The 23,933-nt window shown below is 38.5% G+C and overlaps 1 protein-coding gene across 1 annotated transcript in view; it reads left to right on the forward strand.

Annotated features, from left to right (window-relative positions):
- Positions 1 to 23,933, forward strand: part of COL12A1 (collagen type XII alpha 1 chain) — a 97,005-nt gene that overhangs the window by 603 nt on the left and 72,469 nt on the right. Inside the window, exons 2-13 of the mRNA XM_084285386.1 lie at positions 2,011 to 2,118; positions 10,921 to 11,037; positions 11,770 to 11,913; positions 13,279 to 13,335; positions 14,080 to 14,343; positions 14,451 to 14,615; positions 15,075 to 15,248; positions 16,066 to 16,356; positions 16,581 to 17,183; positions 18,628 to 18,900; positions 21,249 to 21,521; positions 22,466 to 22,738. Coding sequence (XP_084141512.1) covers positions 2,046 to 2,118; positions 10,921 to 11,037; positions 11,770 to 11,913; positions 13,279 to 13,335; positions 14,080 to 14,343; positions 14,451 to 14,615; positions 15,075 to 15,248; positions 16,066 to 16,356; positions 16,581 to 17,183; positions 18,628 to 18,900; positions 21,249 to 21,521; positions 22,466 to 22,738 — 2,707 coding nt within the window. The 5' untranslated portion in view covers positions 2,011 to 2,045. The remainder of the gene's footprint in view (positions 1 to 2,010; positions 2,119 to 10,920; positions 11,038 to 11,769; positions 11,914 to 13,278; positions 13,336 to 14,079; positions 14,344 to 14,450; positions 14,616 to 15,074; positions 15,249 to 16,065; positions 16,357 to 16,580; positions 17,184 to 18,627; positions 18,901 to 21,248; positions 21,522 to 22,465; positions 22,739 to 23,933) is intronic.

Raw genomic sequence — 23,933 nt, forward strand, 5'->3', positions numbered from 1 at the left:
AGCGGTAAATGTTGCTCGCTGCACGGTCTGTAAAATTCTTTACCTTTGGTAGTCTGAACTGGTGTGAGATTGGACTGCTACTGGTGTTACTTTTTATTTATTTTATTTGAAAGTGGTTTCTTAAGATGAAGCCTTTAGTCATGCTCCTACGGTTGCTTTTGTCCCTGTTGAGCCAGCTCAAGGACCTCTCCTCCAGCACTTCCAGGCTTTCTTTCACACGTCTCTGAGAGAAGGGAACGAGGTGTTTCTAGTGAATGCTTTGGCTGAGAAGTTTTGCTGCATGAAAGAAAAATGTAGATTGGGAACAGTAGGTTTGCAGCGGTGGTGAACTCCAAGATGCCTTTGCAAGATGAATAATTTTGGTTGCTCTTCTGGAGGATCAAAAGATGGCACTCCAATCCCACACAAGATTTCCAGGACAAAAGTCCTTTTAAGCGTTGTTTAAGTGATCCTTAAACTCACTGCAGAATGCGTAAACTGTGCTCAGGGACAGCCGTTTCCCACGCAGGGTGGTGAGAAGATTTTGGAGCTTTCAGAGCAAGCTCATGCTAACCTTGGTCCTTGTGTTAGTGTCAGAAACTCGTTACGGTCAATTTTACTCTTTGGTTCCCCCACTGTATCACTGGACTGAAATGATTGCTTAGATTGCTTAGTTTTTAGTTGGGCTCTTGGTAATTTTATGTGTAGTATAATTAGTTGGCTAAGGCAAGTGTACCCAGCTGCCCGGCAGGCGACCGGCAGAAGACTGCTAAGCACAGTGTCAATAACCGGGAAAGGCATTCCTGGATTTTGGTAGCCTGCTAAATGCGCCTTGCTGGTTAGCTCTCTAGATGGCAGAAGAATATTTTCCCCTTCAGCTGTTTCTGCTATGATTTATGGCTAATGATTTATGTATTTTTCTTTTGTTTTGCTCTTGGCACCTTCATGATAAAATCTGTTGCCTAATTGCTTGTGGGGTTCTCTTTCCTCCAGACTAATTATGATGTATGTTATGTGATGCATTTATGGCTTTATTCAAACAAATTACCCCTCCCCTACTTCCCGAGCTAAAAACCAAACAAACTTTGGAAACACTGATATGCATATGTAATGAGGGCCACACATACTGGTCCTTACGTAGGAGAAAAATCGTTTGGAAGTTTTGCTGGAGTAATCGGGAGCAGTTTGACACGACTTTGAGCATAGAGAGTAAAAAAGATATAGCTGCTTGTGACTACGAGCCATTAAAGTTGCCTAATCCCACCTATTTTGCTAGACAACCTGCAGTGATTGTGAGACTCTTTCGCCCGCCTGCTCTTTATAGTGTATTTTAAATCTATTTTCTCTCAGAATGTGTAAATGAATTATCAGATGTTGAAACATCATGGCTAGACAGACGTGTCAGGTTTCAGTTGTGTTACACACACTTCTGTATAATCTATTTCATACCTTCGAGAAATGAAGAATAGCACATTTGTAGGCAGAATGCCTCAAAAAAACTTTTATTACAGTTTCCAAGATGCCTTGAGACCACTAAAACCCAGCTAACTAAGTGCTTCAGCAGTTATGAAAAAGAAGCCGAATGAAATCCCCAGCTGAAAGAGACATTTGGTTGATTCAAGGCAGAAATGACCTCTGAATTAGCTATCATCACACTCGGCGATGAAGTCATGGAGCTCCCTTCTGGCTCCTGCCGTGCAGAGGCATGGATCTTCACCACACTTCCACAATCATATTAACCCTAACGAGGTCAAAGCTGTGTACTTACCATGATTAGAAAAGTTTCAGTAACAAAAGGCACATTATTGTGAGACTAGACTCTCCAGTTAGTCATGCAGATCTGTCACAGTTCTGGACGACTTTCAAGTCTAGAGGTTTTAACCTGGTCCCATGGGTGGGGGCTGGGGATAAGGGAACAAAGTGAAATCCATGGTTCATCTTTTTTATATTTCATGAATACACCCACACGAGCCTCTAATCCATGCGACTGATGTCCTTCTTTCTTCCCTTTTTTCCCCCCCACTGCTGCAGATTCATTCATGTTGTTGTGAGCCGAAAGGTCAGAAATGAAGACAGTGCTGTGCTCGGCGGTGGCTGTGCTGTGTGCAGCTGCCCTCCTCTCCTCCATCGAGGCTGAAGGTAACCGAACCCCCTGCCCCTTCGCGTGGGGTGCCCCCCTGTGAGATAACCTCCCACCAGGCCCGAGCTGCCAACTCTCTCCCTCTCTGTTTTTGAGTGTCACTCCTTCACCTTCTCTCTTTCTCTCCTTCAGAGAAACGCCTCTCCTTCCTTGCCCAGCTCCTTCTGTGCTCTGTTTCTCCCGGCTGGTCAGCCGAAATGTAGCTCCCTCTCTCTCTGTCTCTCTGGTGTGCTGTCCACACCACCCTGTGGGCCGGCGGCCACCCCGGGGGAAATTCAGCACCCCGAGGAGCCCTGGGCACCGCTGGGGCCCACGCTGCTGCCCCATGCCTGCTGGAGCTCTGCTGGGCTGTGCAGTTGTGGTTAGTCGTGATGAGAGAGGAAATGAGAAACTCACCACCCAAAACCACCCGCAGCTCTGAAATAAAATACTCCAACAGAGTCTGGCTCTCTGCGCCTGTGTGTTTTGTTCGGGCCGGCCTCCTTGCCTCTGCCCTGACAGCCTCCTGGCCACCCCTGCTCAGCGGGGCGACCCCCGGCCGAGCCCTTGGGGTGGCCCGACCCTTCCTTGGGGACAATTTGGTCTCTGCAGTGGCCCTGGTCTGGGGGTTGTCCCTGGGGAGATGTTCGCCAAAGGGTGTCTGGGCCTGGGCCAGGCACTGCTGTGGCCACTGGGCCCTATAGCTCTGGCATGCGTGTGGCACCGTCATCCCCAAGGTGGCCTTTTTCTTCTTCTCCTCCTCCTCCTCTTCCTCCTCATGGGCCCCTGGTCTTGCTGGAGGTTAAGGTCCCTGTCAGCCTGTCAGCCCAAGGCAGCATCCTGCTGTGGGTTGAAGACCTGGGGAGACACACTGCGCCAGTCTTGCCTTCTTGACATGGCATCTCTGCCACCCTGGTGGATTAGCATCGAGTGTGAGGTAACCTCTGCGTGGGCTGAACGGCTCAGGTTGCAGTAACAGCAGTCCTGTTAGCAGGCTCTGCCAGGAGAAGTAAAAAGATCTGAGGCTGCGTTGAACAGCCTGTGTTGAAATGACTTGTCTGACCTTTGGGACCTCCATCATAGGGTGCGCCCTGGGTTTGAACTGGGAAAAGCAGAAGCCAGTGCCTGGTAATTCAGTTTTTCCCTTGCTCCTCTTTTTGTACCGGGCTGAAAGAAATTTTCTGATCGTGACCTGCCTCAATTGTCTGGGTCTGGACCTGGCTGTCTTGGCTGATGGCTGCTAAAAGCACGGCGTGTCAGGGATGCCTCTGGGATGTTTCCCCCCTCGGCTCAACTGCTAGCATGGGGTCACGCAGGCATAAAGGAGACCAGCTTTCTGGAAAGTATAGCATTTCTGCTACTAGTACAACATCTGGTCACCCTAGGAGAGGATCAGCCTGCTGCCTCCCTCTCACGCTACGTTGTTGTTGGCTGAAGAACTAAAAAGGTCATTTAAAGTCATTTCAGAGTTGCATTTCAAATGCAGAACCACTGTGCTGGAGAAAACAGATGAAGTGCATGGTTTTGATGGAAGAAGGGAGTGTATGTTTTTGTGCATTCTTGCCTGTTTTAGGAGGGAGCTTGTTTGGAGCTTGAGTGATGTTGCGGTTGTCCTACATTGTTGATTGTGGAGTGGACTATTTCAAAAAATATGGGTGAAGGTGTTTCATTTAGATGTGTTGTGGATTAAAACACTTGTAGTTTGAGTACTGCTGATGAAAGCTAGAAAAATGTATTGGAGAAGCACATAGTTATTTTGTAAGATTGAAACTAGATACATCAGTCAAGCTGGCCATGTGCGTTTAGCTTTCATTGTGAAGCATGCACCATTGTTCAGTAGAAGAATGAACAGAGGCTGATCTTGTAAGTTACGGAGCACTCCTGGGTAGGACTGACATTGCTCTGCTTCAGAAATCTGTGTTAAGCAAAATGCATAACTTACAGAGATTGGTTTTCTAAGTGAAAATTCTCATAGCTCCAAGGTTCCAAGGTAGAGAACAGGAAAGTGTCTTGAGCAGGAAGAGCAGTGAGAAATAGCAGTGCTGAAAATAGAAATTCAAAACTAGGAATACCTTAAGACTTGCTCTAGTGAGAACTGCTGTTGTAAAGCCTTTTGTAGTGTTTTTTTTTTTATTTTATTTTATTTTTATTTTTATTATTTGACAATGCTGTCCATCTTTCTGCACTGTTTTAACTTTGTGCTTTAATTTTGTGTCATTTTGTACATTGAATATTGTGTCTTTAGTTCTGATCTCATTCCAGCTTAACTCCTGTCTGCTGAACTGACTTTCTCCTATGGATGTTTGTCCCTTTTGTCTATTCCTCCCAGTTCCACATCACCCTGTGCCAAAGTCTTCTCCCACCAGTCCTCTCTCAGGCTGCTAGTACAGTTCATAGAATCATAGAATCATAGAATATCCTGAGTTGGAAGGGACCCTTAAGGATCATCAAGTCCAACTCTTGACACCGCACAGGTCTACCCAAAAGTTCAGACCATGTGCCTAAGTGCACAGTCCAATCTCTTCTTAAATTCAGACAGGCTCGGTGCAGTGACCACTTCCCTGGGGAGCCTGTTCCAGTGTGCAACCACCCTCTCTGTGAAGAACCCCCTCCTGACGTCCAGCCTAAATTTCCCCTGCCTCAGCTTAACCCCGTTCCCGCGGGTCCTGTCACTAGTGTTAATGGAGAAAAGGTCTCCTGCCTCTCGACACCCCCTTACGAGGAAGTTGTAGACTGTGATGAGGTCTCCCCTCAGCCTCCTCTTCTCCAGGCTGAACAGGCCCAGTGACCTCAGCCGTTCCTCGTACGTCTTCCCCTCCAGGCCTTTCACCATCTTCGTAGCCCTCCTCTGGACACTTTCCAACAGTTTCATGTCCTTTTTATACTGTGGTGCCCAGAACTGCACACAGTACTCGAGGTGAGGCCGCACCAGCGCAGAGTAGAACGGGAATGTTGTATGACTGTGCATTTTTTTTTTACTCCTTTTTTTTTTTTTTTTTTTTTTTTCTTCTTTTATTCCTTTGATTCTCCCTATAGCAGTCTTAGGAGATGAATTTTCTTTTCCTGAGCTATATGCAGACGCTTGGTGGGATGACAAAGTGGGGGATAAGGGAGAAGAGCATATGATGTGGTCAAAGTTGATCTGGGATGGGAAGGTGGCATGAAAGCAGAGGGAAGCAACAACAAAGTTCTTCTGTCTTCTTTCAGCTTTCATTTTTTTTCTGTCTCCCCTGGGAGCAGATCTGGTGTTTATCTGGTACTGCTGTTCACATTCCTAAATACTCCAGGATGCAACTGGTTCTTCATCAGCATCACAGCTGCTCTCCAAGTCCTTCGTGAGAGCAGTGCTCTGTTGCTGTTGGCACAGCAGTGAAGTGCAGTAATGGTGTTAGAGCTTTTCTACAGAGATACAGCAAAGCAGGGGTTTCTGTTTGGACATTTACTGTGGCAGTGGAGGGGGCAAAATCAACTTATAGTCTGAATACATTCACGGCATTTTACTGGGGAAGTTGCTTATTTATCCTGGACAAGAAAGCAAATCTCTTTTCAAGCTCTGTTTTTCTGTGCATTTCTTTTACAATGAAGTTGTACTTGTTTTAATTTGCAGTCCTTCTGATGTCTCTCTCTGGCCTTAAACTTCTCGTGTACGATGCTGTATTTTATGCTTTATTTAAGTTGTTTCTTGCCCTTTTGGTCCAGCACTGCAATACTGCAGTGCGTTTGGCGTATGTCCTTGTGTCAAGATTTTTTTCTGTCATAGTATTTTTTCCATCTGTGATCACATGCAGCCAGGGGGAAATCTGTGTCCTTCTGCTAGAAGAGAATGTTTTCATTATTTTAATTTTAGTTATGGTTAAGCCAAGTAGAGAAGTACGCGAATAACCTGTTTGTTATAATCTCAAGGTAGTGCTGTTATCATGTTGTGGCTCGTGTAGTGTGTGACATTTGCTAAAATCAAGGGATTTTCAAAGGCCCAAAAAAGTAACAAAGAAATCATTGGTTCTGTGTGACCTCACTGAGCATGTCGTGGCTCTGACTTTTAAATGTTTCAGGAATTGGTTCAGACCTAGAAAAGTCTGTTCGCTAGGGTATAGAGAAGGAGGGAATCACTGAGCCAAGCATGGGACGTAGTGTAGGATAAGGTTTGTGAAGTGAAGAATCTGTCTCCAGGACATTCAATACAGTAAGTGACAAATAATTGCAGCACATTATGTACAGAGGATCAGAAAGTTTTTCATGGAATGGTTTAGAGACAACCCAGGATAGTTGAAACTTTGAAGGTTATCCACCTAATTAGCTTTGGAACTGGTTGGTGGGACCATTAGTTTATTATCTTTTGATGTCTGTTTTCTATCTTTTGATAAATTAGCTGTTGATTTTTGAATTCCTAAAGACAGAACCATGTAGACTGAAGCATGAAAGTGCACTTTGTATATACACGATGGTGACTGTAACTACCTGTTTTTCCTAATTCTAATTAGAATTAGAAGCAAAGTGTATGTGTATGTCTATGTACATACACACATGCACGCAAATATATATGCACAAACATGCCTAGAATTTGGTCAATATTCATGCATGCAGAGTACGTATGTAAATATGCAACTATGCTTAGTGGCATACATCTTCATATGTGTAAGTATACACATTTAGCTGTTTTTCTTTCAAAATACACTTATGTGAGCTACATATCTCGTATTTTGAAGAAACTTTGCATGTACATATAAAATAAAAAGAAATGAAGCCGTACAGATGACAATGTTTCTGTGTTGTTGGCAATGAATATCTAGCAAGGCTGAGAAGCTGTTCTTTGCTACATTGCTAGGCCAGAGGTCATTCCTTCTCCCACTCAGACTGGCAAGATTGACTTCAGAGGAGCTTGTCTGGGTTGGTGATCTAGTTAACTGTGTCACTCCAATATAGGAAGAAAAAAGTAGATCAGGAGTTTTGGCCTCTTCCAGCCTTGGTGGGGCTTATCTCAGTGTGAGCAAATGGCCTTATTGTTCAGCTACCATGGCCTGTGTACTATTTTAACATGGGCTAACATGTTTTTTACTAATTAGTGTTAGTCTTTTCCAGTGATGGAATTACAAATTTGTTTCACATAAGGACTGTGGAGTGCAGCTACTTCCAAATTATATTACTTTTAAGACTGGTTCGGGATTTAAATTGCTTGATCTGCTGATTATATTTTTCATCTAACTTGTTAAGATATTCATTGGGATCCTCTAGCAGTCACATTGTCTTATCTCTAAAAAGCTGTAGACTTTTACACATTTGGTTTGTATTACCTGTTAAGTAATACAAGCTAACATAGGACATACATAACATTTGAAAGATTCTTTGCTGTATATTTTTTGTTTATGAAAATATACTGTTATTACATATGCATATAATACAAAGAGTGAATGAAATATGTCTATGAAATATGAAATATTGTTATTGTTTTCTTTTGTGGTGCATAAAGCAGGATATACAATGGAGGAAACTATCATAGTTTTAAGAGTGGTGGAAATTAACACAGTGTAAACATTAAAAATTGACATTATACAGCAAGTTAAGTTTTCATGACAATGGAAACCTGTAGGGGAGCCATACATTTGTATGTATGAAGGGAACACTGAAGTATCATCACATTACAATCATGATCCTGTACCTTGACGAGTCAATGAGAGGTTTGTCCTGGATTTTGATACTCACGGGGCCAGACTGATCAGCACTGTCATGGCACTGGACGCGGATGTGCAGCTTCACTTAGGCAAATAGTCTTACATCAAAACTGCTTGCTTGAATAAAGCTTAGCCTCTGTTGAGTGGAGTTTTAAGGTTTGTCCCTGCAATGGGACAAACTCCCACCAGAACCAGGTCTGGTCTGATTACATATTGCAGCTGTCTTGTTTTTCCAGTGGTGAGTTCCGTTCTGGAAGAAGAATTTCTTGGAGAACTGGTGGAGTACCAGTTGCCCTCTTGATGGTGGTGATAAGGTTTTTATCATCTAAATATTTTGCTGTACTTCTGATCACCTTGCTTCTCTCAGTCACATGACCATGGTTTGGTCTTGGTCCTGCAGCCAGTTTCACATGGGTGAGATTTGCTCCACATGCAGGCTGGTGGATGTTTTGGAGGTTCTCTTGGAGTACCAAAAGCTCATGAGCCACTCAGAAGACATTTTGATGACACTGGATCCAAATTTGCATTTCTTCACTCAAGCAGAGTTCCTTTTCACATTTCCATGGGAGAAACACTCAGTGCTTTAGTTTGATGGTCCATCACAGGCCATCTGCTGAGAATGAATGGATTTAAACTGCAGCAACAAAGACTGGGCTTAGGTGTTGGTGATAAGGGGAGTGAGGCACTGGAGGATTTCTGAAGGAATCCAATAGTTTCGCCCATGTTGGAGGTCTTTAAGAATGATCTGAGCAACCATGTCAGGAGTGACATGGGATAGCTGATTTTGTCTTGACCATGGGATGGGCAAGGGGACTTTCTGAGGTCCTCTGCGACACCATTGTTCTAAAAGACTGTGAATACCTGGGTGAATGGATACGTTCATTATGTATCAACGTATTACTCTTTTTAACTGTCGAGATCCACATCTGAATTTTCATAAAGCAGATTAAAATCCTTTAAAATGTTCAAGACTTTTCCTCACAGTCAGTTTTTCAGTTTATCTGGAATCCGGTCATTTGGATATCAACAAGTTGGGCTGCTGCTGTCCTTCAGCAGTTAAAGCCTAAAGTCTCTGCTGCAACATGCCAATTTACTTGCAAGGTTGGTGGCGCTATTTTTTCCATGTACTGAATTTTTTTAAAAGCATGCTCAGGTCAGTTGTCTCTGCCTTTGCATTAAATTTGTCCTGAGCCATTGCTACTGAAACAATATTTTATAATGATATTCTTATTACCTAAATGTATTTTACTATTAACATGTGTTGCATGATTTTGATACTAAGTAACTACCCCGCTGTCTCTAGCATTGTGATACTCATAAACTGAATGATGAATAAAATGTGCATGCAGGTTAATAGTCTAATCTCACTGCCTGTGTATGGACAATAGGAAAAATAACAATTACTTCAATACTACTGTATCTATTGTATCAGTATTTCAAAGCCATATTATCCTATGGTTGGAAATGACAGTAAATTAAAAGAAAAAAAAAACAAAACCTCCTACAAAATTTGTTTCCATTTTTGGAGTTCAATGTTACTTATTGCAATTGGACAGTGTCTTTTCATAAGTTTTATACGTTCTAGCATTTATTTCTTGATCTGTTCTTTAAATTATGCTCAAAACCAAAACAAAAGTCTTATTTGAGTTATGATGGAGATCTTCCATGAAAGCGTGAAAGGTCTGTCTATTAAGTATGCCTGCAAAATGGTCTGCAGAAGTAAAGGAAAGTATGGCTGAATCTAATCTTACTTTGTAGACCTATTTAAACAATAATATATAATACACCTACCATGCACTGACAGTGAGTCAGTAAAATATTGCATGAATAAGCATGACAAATTTACAAAGAGAATATCATTATAAAATATTTATGAAACGTCTTTGTGTAATGAACCTTGTACATGGAGGCTTTTGTCCATTGTGGGAAGCTAAAAAAATAATAATCAACATTTCATTTACATATGCATGATGCTGCAAAATAGCGTATGTAAACTATTTCTTCCTGTACTGTTCAGTTACTTCTGTCATCAGCTCCTATAAGTTTTATTTGCAGTCATTTGTTCAGATCACTGGTACCCTCTTTGCTGTTTTCTATAGATTCTGTAAAATAAATGTCCATAAGTATACTTTGATGTTGTCTTTTCATAATTAACCATTGTGATGTATGGAACCATACTGGCATTTTGTGTCAAAATGCCACTACTAGTATGGGTACACCTGCTGCAAAGGGAACATGAAAACATCAGTTTACACCTTTGAATTTGTACAGCAATCTGGTGTAAACAGGTAGAACCTTATTTTTTGTGAGCTTTCACATCAGCTCAAATATTTCAGCAAATTCCAACTATTACTAACCCCATATATTCACCCCTTAATTCCTCCATTCTTTGCAGCCATATGCAAAGTATGTCTCTTTAGTGGCTCCTAGGAACCAAGGGGTGGAGCTTTCCTTATTTTGAAATAAAATGATACATCAGTCTATCATTATTACTGATATACATTTTACATGTATATTCCTATCTAGACCCTAACAGAAATTGTTTTACTGAACATTAAATGCCCAATCTTTCCCCGTATTCTTAAAATATATATATTTTTTCTCTGCCAAGTTTCTAGAATCAGTGAAATTGATAAGAAATATGGCTGTGCAGAGACTACACTCAAAAGCTGATCAATTCTTTGATGTCTAATTAAGAAGAGTGCTGTGTCCTCAATGTTCTAAATGATCTCATGGTATTGTAAGCAGGTTGTGATTTGGCATGCTTGACATTGCACCCAGCATGTACAAAAATTTCCTTTAATTGTTATGTGAAATGTTTGCATATGTGGTGATTATCTGTGAACTCATTGTACATGTATCCAAATGTGTTTTCTATTGTGCTTGATTTTGCTGGCCATTCTTGAATGTCTTGGCAACTCAAGAAACATATGTTCTGTGCTGTCCTCTGTAATGCGTATACTCTTTGATGTTTTGTCATATTTTGTCGGCTTTTATTTTACTCTTTTTCCAACAACATATCTCTTTATATTTGTTGGAAACAAATTTATGCAAAGACAAGTTTAGTAAGCTTTGCTCAACATTATTTTATTTATTCATTTGCCAAAGCTTGTTCAAACTTTTAAACATCCACCTGGTATAAATCTTTTGCAGTTAATCCACCGTCAGACTTGAATTTTACAATTATAGATGAACATAATGTTCAAATGTCATGGAAAAGGCCACCAGATGAAATAGTGGGTTACAGGATAACTGTTGTTCCTACAAATGGTGAGTTCTATAAAATTTTGTTACTTAGTTTTGTAAAAGTTGGGTTCATTTTTACTTGTATCTAGTTAGGTATTAGAACCGCTATTGACATCTTTCTGAAGTTTATGACTGTCCCAAGTTAGAATTTTTTTTTTTTTTACCTCAGCATTTATCTTTTGGGAACTGCAGATAGTAAGCTTTGTTTTCTTTTCCTTGGCAAGGAACAAGAAGGTAAAATCCTCACTCTGCTCTTCTGTGCTTTTACCTTAAAGTTAGGAAATTGCATTGTACTTCTTACAAGTACTTCTCCCAAGGGAGATATTGCATATGTCAGGTAGTGATGAAGTGATGTCATCTAACTTCCATAATATGGACATAATAATGGTTGTGTAAGACATCCATTATTTTATATAGCTTTGAGAAATAATCAGTGTAAATCTGATACTAGACCAGAACTGGATCATGATTTGTTAAATTATAGTACATTTGGTATGTGCATTTTAAGTTTCAAATTTCCTGAAATTTATTAAATACTGCTGTAATTTTTTCAGTACTGAAACAGGTTACATAGAAGTTTCATGTTTCAAAATATTTCAGGAAAAAAAATCATATCATTCCAAAATTGTCACTTGATATTTAGCTATATTATTCTTTATTATTCTTTGTTGCATTTTTTGGTTGTTTTATGATCAACTTGTCATTGATATTACTGGATTTAAGTACCGCATTAACCGTTTTATATATTTATTGCAGATGGACCAACTAAAGAATTTACTCTTTCACCTAGCACTACCCAAACTGTCTTATCAGATCTTATACCTGATATAGAGTATGTTGTATCAATAGCTTCATATGATGAGAGAGAGGAGAGTCTACCTGTTTTTGGCCAACTGACAAGTAAGTACATGTAACAGAGAGAATAGAATAGAATAGAATAGAATAGAATAGAATAGAATAGAATAGAATAGAATAGAATAGAATAGAATAGAATAGTTCATTTGGAAGGGACCTGCATAGATCATGTAGTCCAAATCACCTGACCACTTCAAGACTAACCAAAAGTTAAAGCATATTACTGAGGTCATTATCCAAATGTCTCTTGAACGTTGACAGGCATGGGGCATTAATCATCTCTCTAGGAAACCTGCTTGACCACCTTCATGGTGATGAATCTATTCATAACGTCCAGTCCAAACCACCCCGGCACAGCTTTGTGCCATTCCCATGTGTCCTGTCATTGGTTACCAAGAAGTGGAGACTGGCACCTCCCTCTCCACTCCCCTTCTCAGGAGATTGCAGAGAGCAATGAGGTTGCCTCTCAGCCTTATTTTCTCCAGGCTAGTCAATCCAAGTGTCCTCAGCCTCTCCTCATAGGTCCTTCTAGCCCTTTTTCCAGCTTTGTGGCCATCCTCTGGATGCTTTCAAATATCTTAACAGTCCTTTTACATTGTGAAGCCCTGATCTGCACAGGTATTCAAGGTAAAGTTGCAGCAATGTTAAATACAGCAGGAGAATTACTTCTTTTGACTGGCTGGCTACGCTGAATTCAATGCATCCCAAAATGTGGTTTGCTCTCTTGGCTGCCAGGGCTTTTTTAGGCTTTTTTGGCTTTGTTCCAGTTCTTCAACTGATTTTTTTTTTTTTTTTTTTTTTTTGCATTGAGCGTAATTTATTGCAAGAGCAGAGATAAGAGGGGAGTAGCATGTAGCATGGGTATACAACTCATACAGAGGTCTTTGCAGAAGACTACTGCAAAGCTATGTTTAGCTGACATAGACCTACTTCCTATCAACTGCATCTGCATTCAAAGGGAAGACTGTCATTGACCTCAGTTAAGAAATGAATTGGACTGGATTTCTGTGAAGATTTTTTTAATCATTTATATTTAATAACTGTGAATTAAACACAGCAGACTGTATTTTATGACACATTTTTTCACATGTCTCAGACTATACAAACAACCACAGGAAAATTACTTATGATGAGTTTCCCAATGTGTTAGAGAGGGGTATTTCATCTATTACCTAGAGATGTACTTGTACAGAGGATTCCTAGTTATTCTAGTTTCTGTATTTTGTGTTGCCCTGAATGCTATGTCATCAATTTTACAATTACAGGGGATGTATTCATAACTTGTATTCATGTATTCATGTTCTGAGGCTTGTCAGATTTGTGTCCCTAATTCTTTACACACTTTTCTTTGATGTTAAAAAATTATCCTAATTTCCTCCATTAATTCTGCCTATGTTGTGCTTTGTGCAGTTCAGACAGGTGGTCCAGGGATACCAGAAGAAAAGAAGGTTGAGACTCAATTACAAAGTAAGATGTTTTTTCTTTCAGTTTATCTGATGTTTTAGAGATAATTTAGATCTGGATCAAGGGCCCTATAAAGTTAAGCTGCTTACCTTTGTTACTTAGCAATAAAGTTAACTTTTAAAGTTGTCCAGACTTAAGAAAACTTTGGAAGATGGAAGGAATTTGTAGCTACACTGAAAGGATGACCCGCAGAGTTGGTTCTGAAACCTAAAATTTCATACAACTAATTAAGGAAATCCACAAGTGTCTTAGTCCTATCAATAAAGGTCATCATCTTATGGATACAAGGGAATTGCAGAAGAAACTGCAATTACTATGGGGAGATAAAGATGGAAAACAGAAGTGGTAACAAATGTATATGTTCCCATAACATCAAACTATTTCAAAAAGTTTTATATCTGAGTTGTCATCTGCTGTAGGAAAACAGATCTTGTGGAATAGAATGAGAGGTGTCTCAAAACTGAATTTGTAAGTAACAGTTTCCTTTTGGTAATGGCAGCTAAAAGGCTCTTATCTGTGTTCACCTAGGTGAATAACGCTTCCTCAAATAAGATATTCCAGATAAGAATATAAGTCTATTCAATATCTGTTGATTTTGACTTTTATCTACTAAGTTTCTGTCAGACATTTCTCACTGATTTGTAAGAATGAAACTGTTCATCTGCTGACAAAGTTTTTTGTTGCCTCCTTTTTTTTTGTTTTGTTTTGTTTTGTTTGTTTGTTTGTTTGTTTGTGTGTGTGTTCCAGGATGCTCCATAAGTGCAACAACAGATTTAGTTTTCCTGGTAGATGGTTCATGGAGTGTAGGGAGAAATAACTTCAGATATATTCTGGACTTCATGGTTGCCCTCATATCAGCTTTTGACATTGGGGAAGAAAAGACAAGAGTTGGAGTTGTTCAGTACAGTTCAGATACAAGAACAGAATTCAATTTAAATCAGTATTTCAGAAGAAGTGATCTTATTGATGCAATTAAAAGGATACCTTACAAAGGTGGCAACACAATGACAGGTACAGATTTCTCAAGTGTTTATGAAGCATTTTACTTTTTATGAGAAATTTGCTTTAAATCCTGATTCATTTGCGCATAATAAGAGCACAACTTGTGTTGTTTTCAGGTGAGGCTATTGATTACTTGGTTAAAAACACCTTCACTGAGTCTGCTGGAGCAAGAAAAGGCTTTCCCAAAGTAGCAATTGTCATTACGGATGGAAAAGCTCAAGATGAAGTTGAAATTCCTGCAAGAGAGCTTCGCAACATAGGAGTTGAAGTCTTTTCTTTGGGTATGTTGAGTTTTTTTTAATGATTAAGTGATTAGCATTTCTAAAGCAGTAAGGGACATGTTTTACAAATTCTGGGTTTAAAGTTTTGCTATACCACTGTTTCCACATCTGTGTGCCTTGAAATGTGCTATTTGTAACCTCCAGAGTGGAACATAATAGTTGTATTAATTGATAGGAACTCAATCTGATGACTAAGAGGGTTTGCAAATGCCAGTGACCCTTAGCCTTACTGAAGGTATCACATTATTTTCTCATGTTGAAAATGGAGTATATTGCTTCATTGCATTAACTTATTTAGTAGTTTTGTTATTGATAATGACAGAAGACAGAACTGAATTAAACTCAGCTTTACTCCCAGGGTATTCTGATACTTTATTAGTACATTTGTAGATGGCTGTATTTAATGGCCTCTTATGGTATTTAATGGCCTCTTATGGTCCTGACTATTGTGTCTTCTAGGAATCAAAGCAGCAGATGCAAAAGAACTCAAGCTAATTGCATCTCAGCCTTCACTGAAACACGTCTTCAATGTGGCTAATTTTGATGGAATTGTAGATATACAAAATGAAATCATCTTGCAGGTGTGCTCTGGTGTTGATGAACAGCTGGGTGAATTGGTTAGTGGAGAAGAAGGTGAGATACTTTATATAAATGCATTTATTGGTATCAGTTTATTCTTATGCATGTTTAAGGGGCCTAGCCCTACTTCCTTTTTGATTTGTTTCTGAGGTCTGATCCTTTGCAAGTCTGGAAAACAGGTTTCAGCTTTGTGCATTAAAAGGCAGGAGGACAGAACATGTGACAGTAGATTTGGAATAGCTCCATTATTCCATAGTTTCAAGGGCAACACAATGCTGTTCAGTTATCGGAGTCTCATACAGCCAGTTTGGACACTGGCTTCATTTCTGTGGAAAAATGTACCAAAGGGAAAAATCTGCTTGGTGAAGGGGCAGAATGTGTAATAGGTTAAAAAACAAGGAATGAAAACTGGAGAATGCTGTAAAAAAACACAACGCGGACATCAAACTGTATCATTGTAACTTTCTGGCTCTGTAAGATTCTGAGTAAATAGCTATTCTTTGCCCAAAATGGCAGTAGGATGACTCAGCTTTCTTAGTGCTCTGCTCAGGTCTGTATTTGTTCAACTCCTGTAGTATTTTCCTGTGGATGTAGCTTTCAATTCTGATTGAAACAGGATTAAAGCAAGACAGCAGTTCTCCTGGAACTGCTACTACACTTGGGGCACTACAGATGCATTGCTTATATTTCTTACCTCTTACTGATGTGGACTTTTCTGTAATTCTGTTGTGTTTATTTATGCTAAAAAAAGATGTGATTTTTAGTAAAGATTAAGCAAAAATGACTACATTTATTTCAGAAATAAAAATGTGCATAGAAACCTGCTTATAATTGTAACTAATATTTTGGCTTTGCTTTCAATTTATTTCAGCGGTGGAGCCTCCTTCAAATCTGGTAGCTGCTCAGATCTCCTCAAAATCTGTTAGGATCACTTGGGATCCATCCACAAGTCAAATAACTGGCTACCGGGTACAGTTTATTCCAATGATAGCTGGCGCAAAACAACATGCACTGAATGTGGGTCCTCAGACTACTGCTCTGAATGTTAAAGATCTCTCTCCAGACACAGAGTATCAAATTAATGTTTTTGCAATGAAAGGACTGACCCCCAGTGAGCCAATAACTATAATGGAAAAAACACAACAAGTAAAAGTTCAAGTGGGTGAGTTAGGAACTACTGTGTTATTTTCACACAGTAGATTTTTGTTGTTTGAATCTCTGATGCTTGCTTTAGTATCATACCTTTGTTGTTTATAAGAAAGAGTTTTACTTGGAATGGTTTATTTCTATCATAAAAAATGGGATATAATGCATGAGCTGCAGATGCAATTGAAATGCTGTGGCTGTTGAATACCTGTTTATAGTGGTGATTCTTTTTCTTTACAGAATGCTCACGTGGTGTGGATGTAAAAGCTGATGTTGTGTTTTTAGTGGATGGCTCCTACAGTATTGGTATCGCCAATTTTGTTAAAGTAAGAGCCTTTTTGGAAGTGTTAGTTAAAAGCTTTGAGATATCGCCTCGAAAAGTACAAATAAGTCTTGTCCAGTACAGCAGAGACCCCCATATGGAGTTTTCTTTGAACAGATACAACCGAGTGGAAGATATAATTCAGGCTATTAACACCTTCCCCTACAGAGGTGGATCTACTAACACAGGCAAAGCGATGACATATGTGAGGGAAAAAGTATTTGTTACCAGCAAAGGATCAAGACCAAATGTGCCAAGAGTCATGATTCTTATTACTGATGGAAAATCATCAGATGCTTTTAAAGAACCAGCAATAAAGCTGAGGGATGCAGATGTAGAAATCTTTGCAGTTGGTGTGAAGGATGCAGTACGTACAGAATTAGAAGCAATTGCATCACCTCCTGCTGAAACCCATGTTTACACAGTGGAAGATTTTGATGCTTTCCAAAGAATATCATTTGAGCTTACACAGTCTGTCTGCCTACGGATTGAGCAGGAACTTGCTGCTATAAGGAAAAAATGTAAGTAACTACTATTACTTGGATAAGTACATAAAATGCAATGAAAAAAAAAAAAAGTGACCCAATGTTTTATTGTTGTAGATACATACAAGAATTGATGATGACATTGACCATATACAAATGATAATTTTAATAGCCAGGGATTTGGTTATTATTTTCAAGCATATTGAAAGCAATTGGGTGGAAAATAATGAAGAAATAGAGATGAAAAAAAAATATTGGAGAATTATTTTTTTCCTCCCTCCCTAGGTACCTAGAAACTTATTAGTGTGTGTTGATCTGGAATGACCTCAGTGGATGTACTCTGCTTTTACACTGTAGTAAAGGAGGTTCAATTACATCTTGAGTAAAACATTACTTCCTAGGTCTATTCTTTAGCTGTCCAAAATGAGGTAGCTAATCTAAGCTCACATTTTAGAATTTTAAAGGCAATGAAGCAATACAGGCACCTTGAGAAGGTGATTCAATTAATTTTTATGGTAAAATGCATTTCCCTCTGAAACTGGCCTTCTGTCTTCCCCAGCTGTAGAGATGGGCTTAGACAGGACATAAGACAATTAATGCTAGGTCATATTGAGCTCATTCTGACTATACAGCCTTAAATAAAATAGGATATGAAAATCTTCACATGTATCTGAATTTGGTGAATTTGGTTAATGTTTGCAATTTAAAAAATTTTTAAATGGCTAACTTTTGGTCAGCTAAAGTTGGGATTAGTTGCACCCTCAGTGTCTCTACCTACGTTTATTAGAACACTAATGTTGAATAGTCCCCAGTAATGAAAACCCCACTCTCTTTAAAAATAAGCCTTTTGTTTCAGGATAGCTTTGAGGAACAAACCAGCAAAGCAGCCTTTGTTTTAGAGGGCTCAAGCAGTCTTAACATCCCCACTGTTAGGCTGACTAGGCCAGCCAAAACAAGCCCAGGATGTCAGGTTTGTGTTTGTGCCTCATGTCAAGTTCCTTGTTTCCCTTTTGATTCCACTCCTGAAAAAATACTGGGATTTATTTTGTCCTATTTCTAATCTTGATCTGAAAAAAACAAAAACAACAAGGATTCTTAGTTTCCATTGAGGGCAAAATGTTATTGCTGTTCATGAGACATGCAAAAGAGAGAACCCAACTTGATTACCAGATTCTAACTTAAGTATTCATAAGTACTTTTTTTTTTTAGATGAATTGCTCTCATTTGACCTAGAAATTGCTGAGTTGGTGCTTCTACTCATTTTCACGTCATTTGAGACAACCTAGATATCATCTTCATGAAATTTGATAGCCATAAACAAGTATGGAAAACAAGAACTGTTGCACATATGGCAAAATATATTGTCAATTAGAATAAACCGAGTAATTGAGGGATGCTTTTTACTGATTTTAGAGATTTTGTGTTAAAAAAAAAAATCCAGAAAGTATGTCTTATCTGTACATTTTTTATTTCCATACAGCTTACATACCTGCAAAGAATATGGTCTTTTCTGATGTAACATCTGACAGTTTCAAAGTGAGCTGGTCTCCAGCTGGATCTGAGGTTTTGTCCTATCTCATTAAATATAAAGTAGCAGTCGGTGGAGATGAATTCATTGTTTCGGTACCAGCTTCAAGTACTAGCTCAGTTCTCACCAACTTGCTACCTGAGACTACTTATGCTGTCAGTGTGATAGCTGAATATGAAGACGGTGATGGGCCTCCTTTGGATGGAGAGGAAACCACCTTAGAAGGTAGGCTTCCATTATTCTCAGATACAAAAAAGCCACGTGTTCAAATAAGAATTTACTTCATTGAGGGAACCGGTCTATGTGGAACAGCCATCTGAGACTGAGAAGCTGTACTACTACATACGATGAGAATAAATATTATTGTCTTAATGCATTTTCTAAAGATATAAAATTCCAATAATAGACCAATATTAAATTGTAAAGATTGGATTTTATGGTGCTGTGTTTTTCTGCATTGATCTTTTTATGAATGAAATGTTGTGCTGCAAATAATAAATTCCCTGGCATCAGACTGTGATGCAGGAATGGATGTTGACTTCAAAACATTTAAAGGCAAGAACGTACCTATGTAATTTGCTGTCTCTACATCTTTAACTTGCACTCACAGAAGTTCTGTTTCATATGCCATAGAATTAAAGGGGGCTGAAATTAGGTCAGCTGTTTTCCATCAGAACCTCATGGATCTGATCCAGTAATTCTTACTGATTCAAAACTTCCATTGATGTCAGTGTGACTTTATGTGATCAATGACTGTAAATTTCAACATGGTAGCTATCCTTTTTTTCTTGGCAGAGTTGCCAAGATGCATTTCCACTAATTTGAAGGAGAAGGATCACAGTAATTTTGATTTTCTTTTCCAGTAGTTGGATACTCAGTCTAGTCTAAACCAGGCTTTTGTCTTTAATATTGATCCACCCTGCTTTGTTTTTCCATGCTGTCATTAGTGACCTTTGATGATGTAAGTGATTCCAAGGGAGCAATGAAACAGCATGGAAATTTGTTAATTGCACTTTCCTTTTAGGATTCATAGAAATACACTTTTATAAAATTGCTTAGTTTGGATGGCAAGTTTGGAAGATACAAGCTTCACTGTTGGTGTGCATATTTCCATGACTGTACCAGTCAGAATGTTTTTGCCACACATAACTTTCCTTTTCCAAGACAAATCCTAGTCTGATAGAACATGTGGCTTGTGAATGTAAGGGACAGAGAAGGAATAGCTCTAATAAAAATAAACAGTGTTCCCATGTTGTGATTGATACTGCCTTAAATAATTGCCAGCATTTTAATAGGAAGAAATCTTAACATGTCTGAGAAGACTGAGTTCTATATCATGTAAATTTCAGCAGCTCTTCATGCAGATCTGGGTAGCAATTTGAGCTAGACAGCCCTCTTGACAACGAACTTTTGTTCCAGCCTTTTAAAGAATTTCAAATTGTGTATTGTGTTTCAGATCAGTAGAAAACAAATTCTTCTCTCTAAAACTAGGGTTATTAATTGCTCCACTATTAACACGCCTGTATTTGAACAGTGAAGAACAACACTTTTGGCACATCATGTTCCAGTTGAATAATACTTTAGATAGTAAATCTAAATGAAATGAAATGAAAACAAATCATTTGAAACAATAAAAACATTTTTTTTTTAAAATTACAGTGCTAAATACTGCTAGACAACTTGCAGTACATTATATTTTAATGTACTGCATTAAAATGATATAAAATAAATACATTAATAAAATAATACATTAATAAATAATGTATTAATTTTAAATTAATAGTCAAGTTTTGCTTTGGTGCACTCACTCATGAAATGGTTCATATGAAATGACATGAGTTATAGACATATCTTTTTTCAAGGACTAGTTAAATAGTCTACCATGTTTTTTTTTTATTATTCTGGGATAACAAACTATTTCCTGTCTTTGAGGTTGTGACTTCATTCAGATTTTTTTTTTTTTTTAACAGTAGATATAACTCACATTTCATTGAATGTATTATTTTTTGGTGAACATTTATCTTAAAGGAGTGGAATTATTTTGGTGTTTGATTTTTTTTCCTGTTACATTTACTTTGGATATTTCTTTAAAATAGGAGAGCTGCCTGTGTGTACTCTGATGTATCTGATAATTATCTGTAAATGGAGGTGGTACAGAAGCAAATAGCCACAGCAGTGAAATCTCTACAATTTGTTGTTAAGAAATTTCCCCACAGTGTGCCCCAAGGTCCCTTAGATATTAAAGTTCTGCTGTCACTGCTAAACATAGTCAGACTGTCTTGAGTTTCAGAAGTGGTTGTATAAACTGGGATTCATGCACTTTTGGAGACAACTCTACTGCACTGCTGATTGTAACTCTGGCCTTAAATTTTCAGAAATGACTAATAGTTTGTATTAGTCATTTAAATGACTAATCATTTAAAATGGATCACCTTAAAATGGATGGAATGACAATGTAAGCTGTTATTTTGATAAACAGGATGAGCTAATAAAATGGTTGAAATGGTTTCACTTCATGGACTGCTTGATCAAAAGCAAATATTTACAAATTATACGTGTATATTTTTTTGTAGTTAAAGGTGCTCCTCGAAACTTAAGGATAACAGACGAAACTACTGATAGCTTTATGGTTGGCTGGACTCCAGCTCCAGGAAATGTTCTACGGTACAGGCTTGTATATAGACCATTTACTGGAGGAGAAAGGAGACAAGTGACTGTCTCAGCAAATGAAAGATCAACTACTCTACAGAACTTGATTCAAGATACAAGATACGAAGTGTCAGTTATTGCTGAGTATCAGTCTGGGCCTGGGAATGCTCTGAATGGATATGCAAAAACTGATGAAGGTATGTGATTGATGCTATGAATGTAGTATATTTGAGAAAAATTCTGTGCATGTTGACATATTCACACTGAAAAGAGAATAACCCATATTGGCCATATGTATTATTCCAGATGAACAAAGAATTACAAAATTATTCAAACCTCATTGAGAGGTAATCTAAAACAATATAATTTATCAAAACTCTTATATTTCTTTTTGAAACATAAAATATAGATCCTCCGGCATCAAATATGCCAAGGAAACTTGGGTGAAGGATCTACCTGTATGTTTAATTGTCCTTATGATTCTTCTTCCTATTGCCAATGATATAAGTTATGTTTCTTTTCAGCAAGTTCAGGCCCAGTTTGTGCTTCTGAATGGAAAGCAAGGAAAGAATGAAGCATTTGATTTATTAGTTATCACTGTAGCCCTAATGTTGGCTTAGACATAAACTGTATGATTCTGTAATGGGTATCATGCCTTATTAAACTAAATCCAAAGAGTATAGACACATTATGAATGCCTTGGTCATCAGTGAAACTTAATTGAGATTTTAAGTTTATTAAACACCAAAAATAACTATCATCAAAAATAACTCAGCAGGAAGCCTTAAATTGTTAATTTGACATCTTATTACCGGTCTTTGGCTTGATTTTTGATGGATCGTGGTGTGAGCTTATATTCAGGTGCTAATATATGTAAGTGTTCCAGGATAGAGCCTGTAGTTTTAGTAGGAAAAAAAAAAAAAACAAAAAGGGAGCGAAATGACTTTATTGGGCATTTTTGCATAAGGAAGGTGGGAATGGAATTGTACAATCCTGGTTACAGTAAACTTATACTACATTAGTGCTAGTTCAGGCTATTCAAGAATTGTATTTTCAACATTAAATCCCATGTTAAAGTGACTCAGAAAATAAACCAAGGACTGAATCTTGCTTCAACTTGTTTTCAATATCTTTTCTGCAGTCCGAGGAATTCCAAGAAATCTGCGAGTTTCTGATGCTACAACATCAACAATGAAGCTGTCTTGGAGTGCTGCTCCTGGAAAAGTGCAGCAGTACTTTATAACGTACACACCAGTTGCAGGAGGTGAAACTAAGGAATTGACTGTGAAAGGCGATACTACCTCTAAAGTGCTGAAAGGCTTAGATGAAGCCACTAGGTATGCATTGACTGTGTCTGCCTTGTATGCCTCTGGAGCAGGAGAAGCCCTTTCTGGAGAGGGAGAAACACTTGAAGGTAATTATTTTATTTTATTTTTTTGTTTGTTTCTGCACAGTCATTCATTTATTTATATGGTTGCTGCTTAAGTTGTCTTAAAACATACCGTCTTCCGGAGATACATACAGAAGTAGATAAGTGAATGAAAAGTAGGCATAAAGACATTCTCCTATGTTACAGGGTTTATCCAAACCTACTGTCCACTGGAGAAAACAACGGGGTATAGTCACTGGCTGTGGTCTCTTGGAAAAACGTATTGCCAGAAGCAGTGTTCTTCTCCACCAGCCTCTGAGATATTCTGCCTTATAACTCAACTTTTAAGTAGTTTTAGTGGCAGATTGTTATTAATGTAATGGGATTAATCAATAGGATTAAAATATCTCATCCATTTGAAAATCTGCAGGGTTTCATCTGTACCGTGACTGAAAGATGTTCAGGGAGTTTATTATTATTATTTTTTTAATTATTATTATTAGATAAGCAACATCTGGACTCGGTGTAGGAATAATGAAACATATCCTGCTTTTAACTATAGGTGTAAGAATCCAGGGCTGATCATTAACAGGGTGCTGGTAAGGCAGAGCCAGAGACTTATAAGGAGGGCGGACCGCTCTTGTTCTGCCTTTGAGTGGAGAATTTCCCAGACTTGTTCCCTGTGAGCATTCTCAGTGTCATCTGTTAATTGTCAGGGGATAGGGAAGGCTGCCTCCTAGGCCATGAAAGGAAGTGTGACTGTGCTCTTTGCTGGCCAGGTATGTATTGCTAAGGCCTGGCATTTCAGCTCTGTAGGGATAGTACTTGAAAACATCTTACAGATGAATTACGTGGAATTAAAACTCCTCCATTGACACTAATGGAGTTATAGTAAGGATGTACTTGGCTCTCATTTTCCCCGTCAGTTTAACTTTTTGTTTATGTCATAGAGTAAAGAACAAACCAGGAAACCTGATTTAAATAGGAAACCATAAAAAAATCAGTTCCAATAATTTGCTGATGGGATGATTTCATCCCAGTAAAGTTTAGGCACTGATTTAAATGCTGAAGTTTGCAGCATAAACTCTCTAGGATTCTTCTGTGATTAATGAAGAAAGGCAGATATGTCCAGAATACAGGTAGTCCATCTAAGATCTTGTTTTTCCTTCAAAGTAGTATTTCTCTGTCTACTGACTATAGAATGAGGATCTGAGAATTAGGCTCCAGCTCCCCACTGCCA

This window comes from Netta rufina (genome assembly GCF_964035555.1).
Source record: "Netta rufina genome assembly, chromosome: 3".
Taxonomy (NCBI): domain Eukaryota; kingdom Metazoa; phylum Chordata; class Aves; order Anseriformes; family Anatidae; genus Netta; species Netta rufina.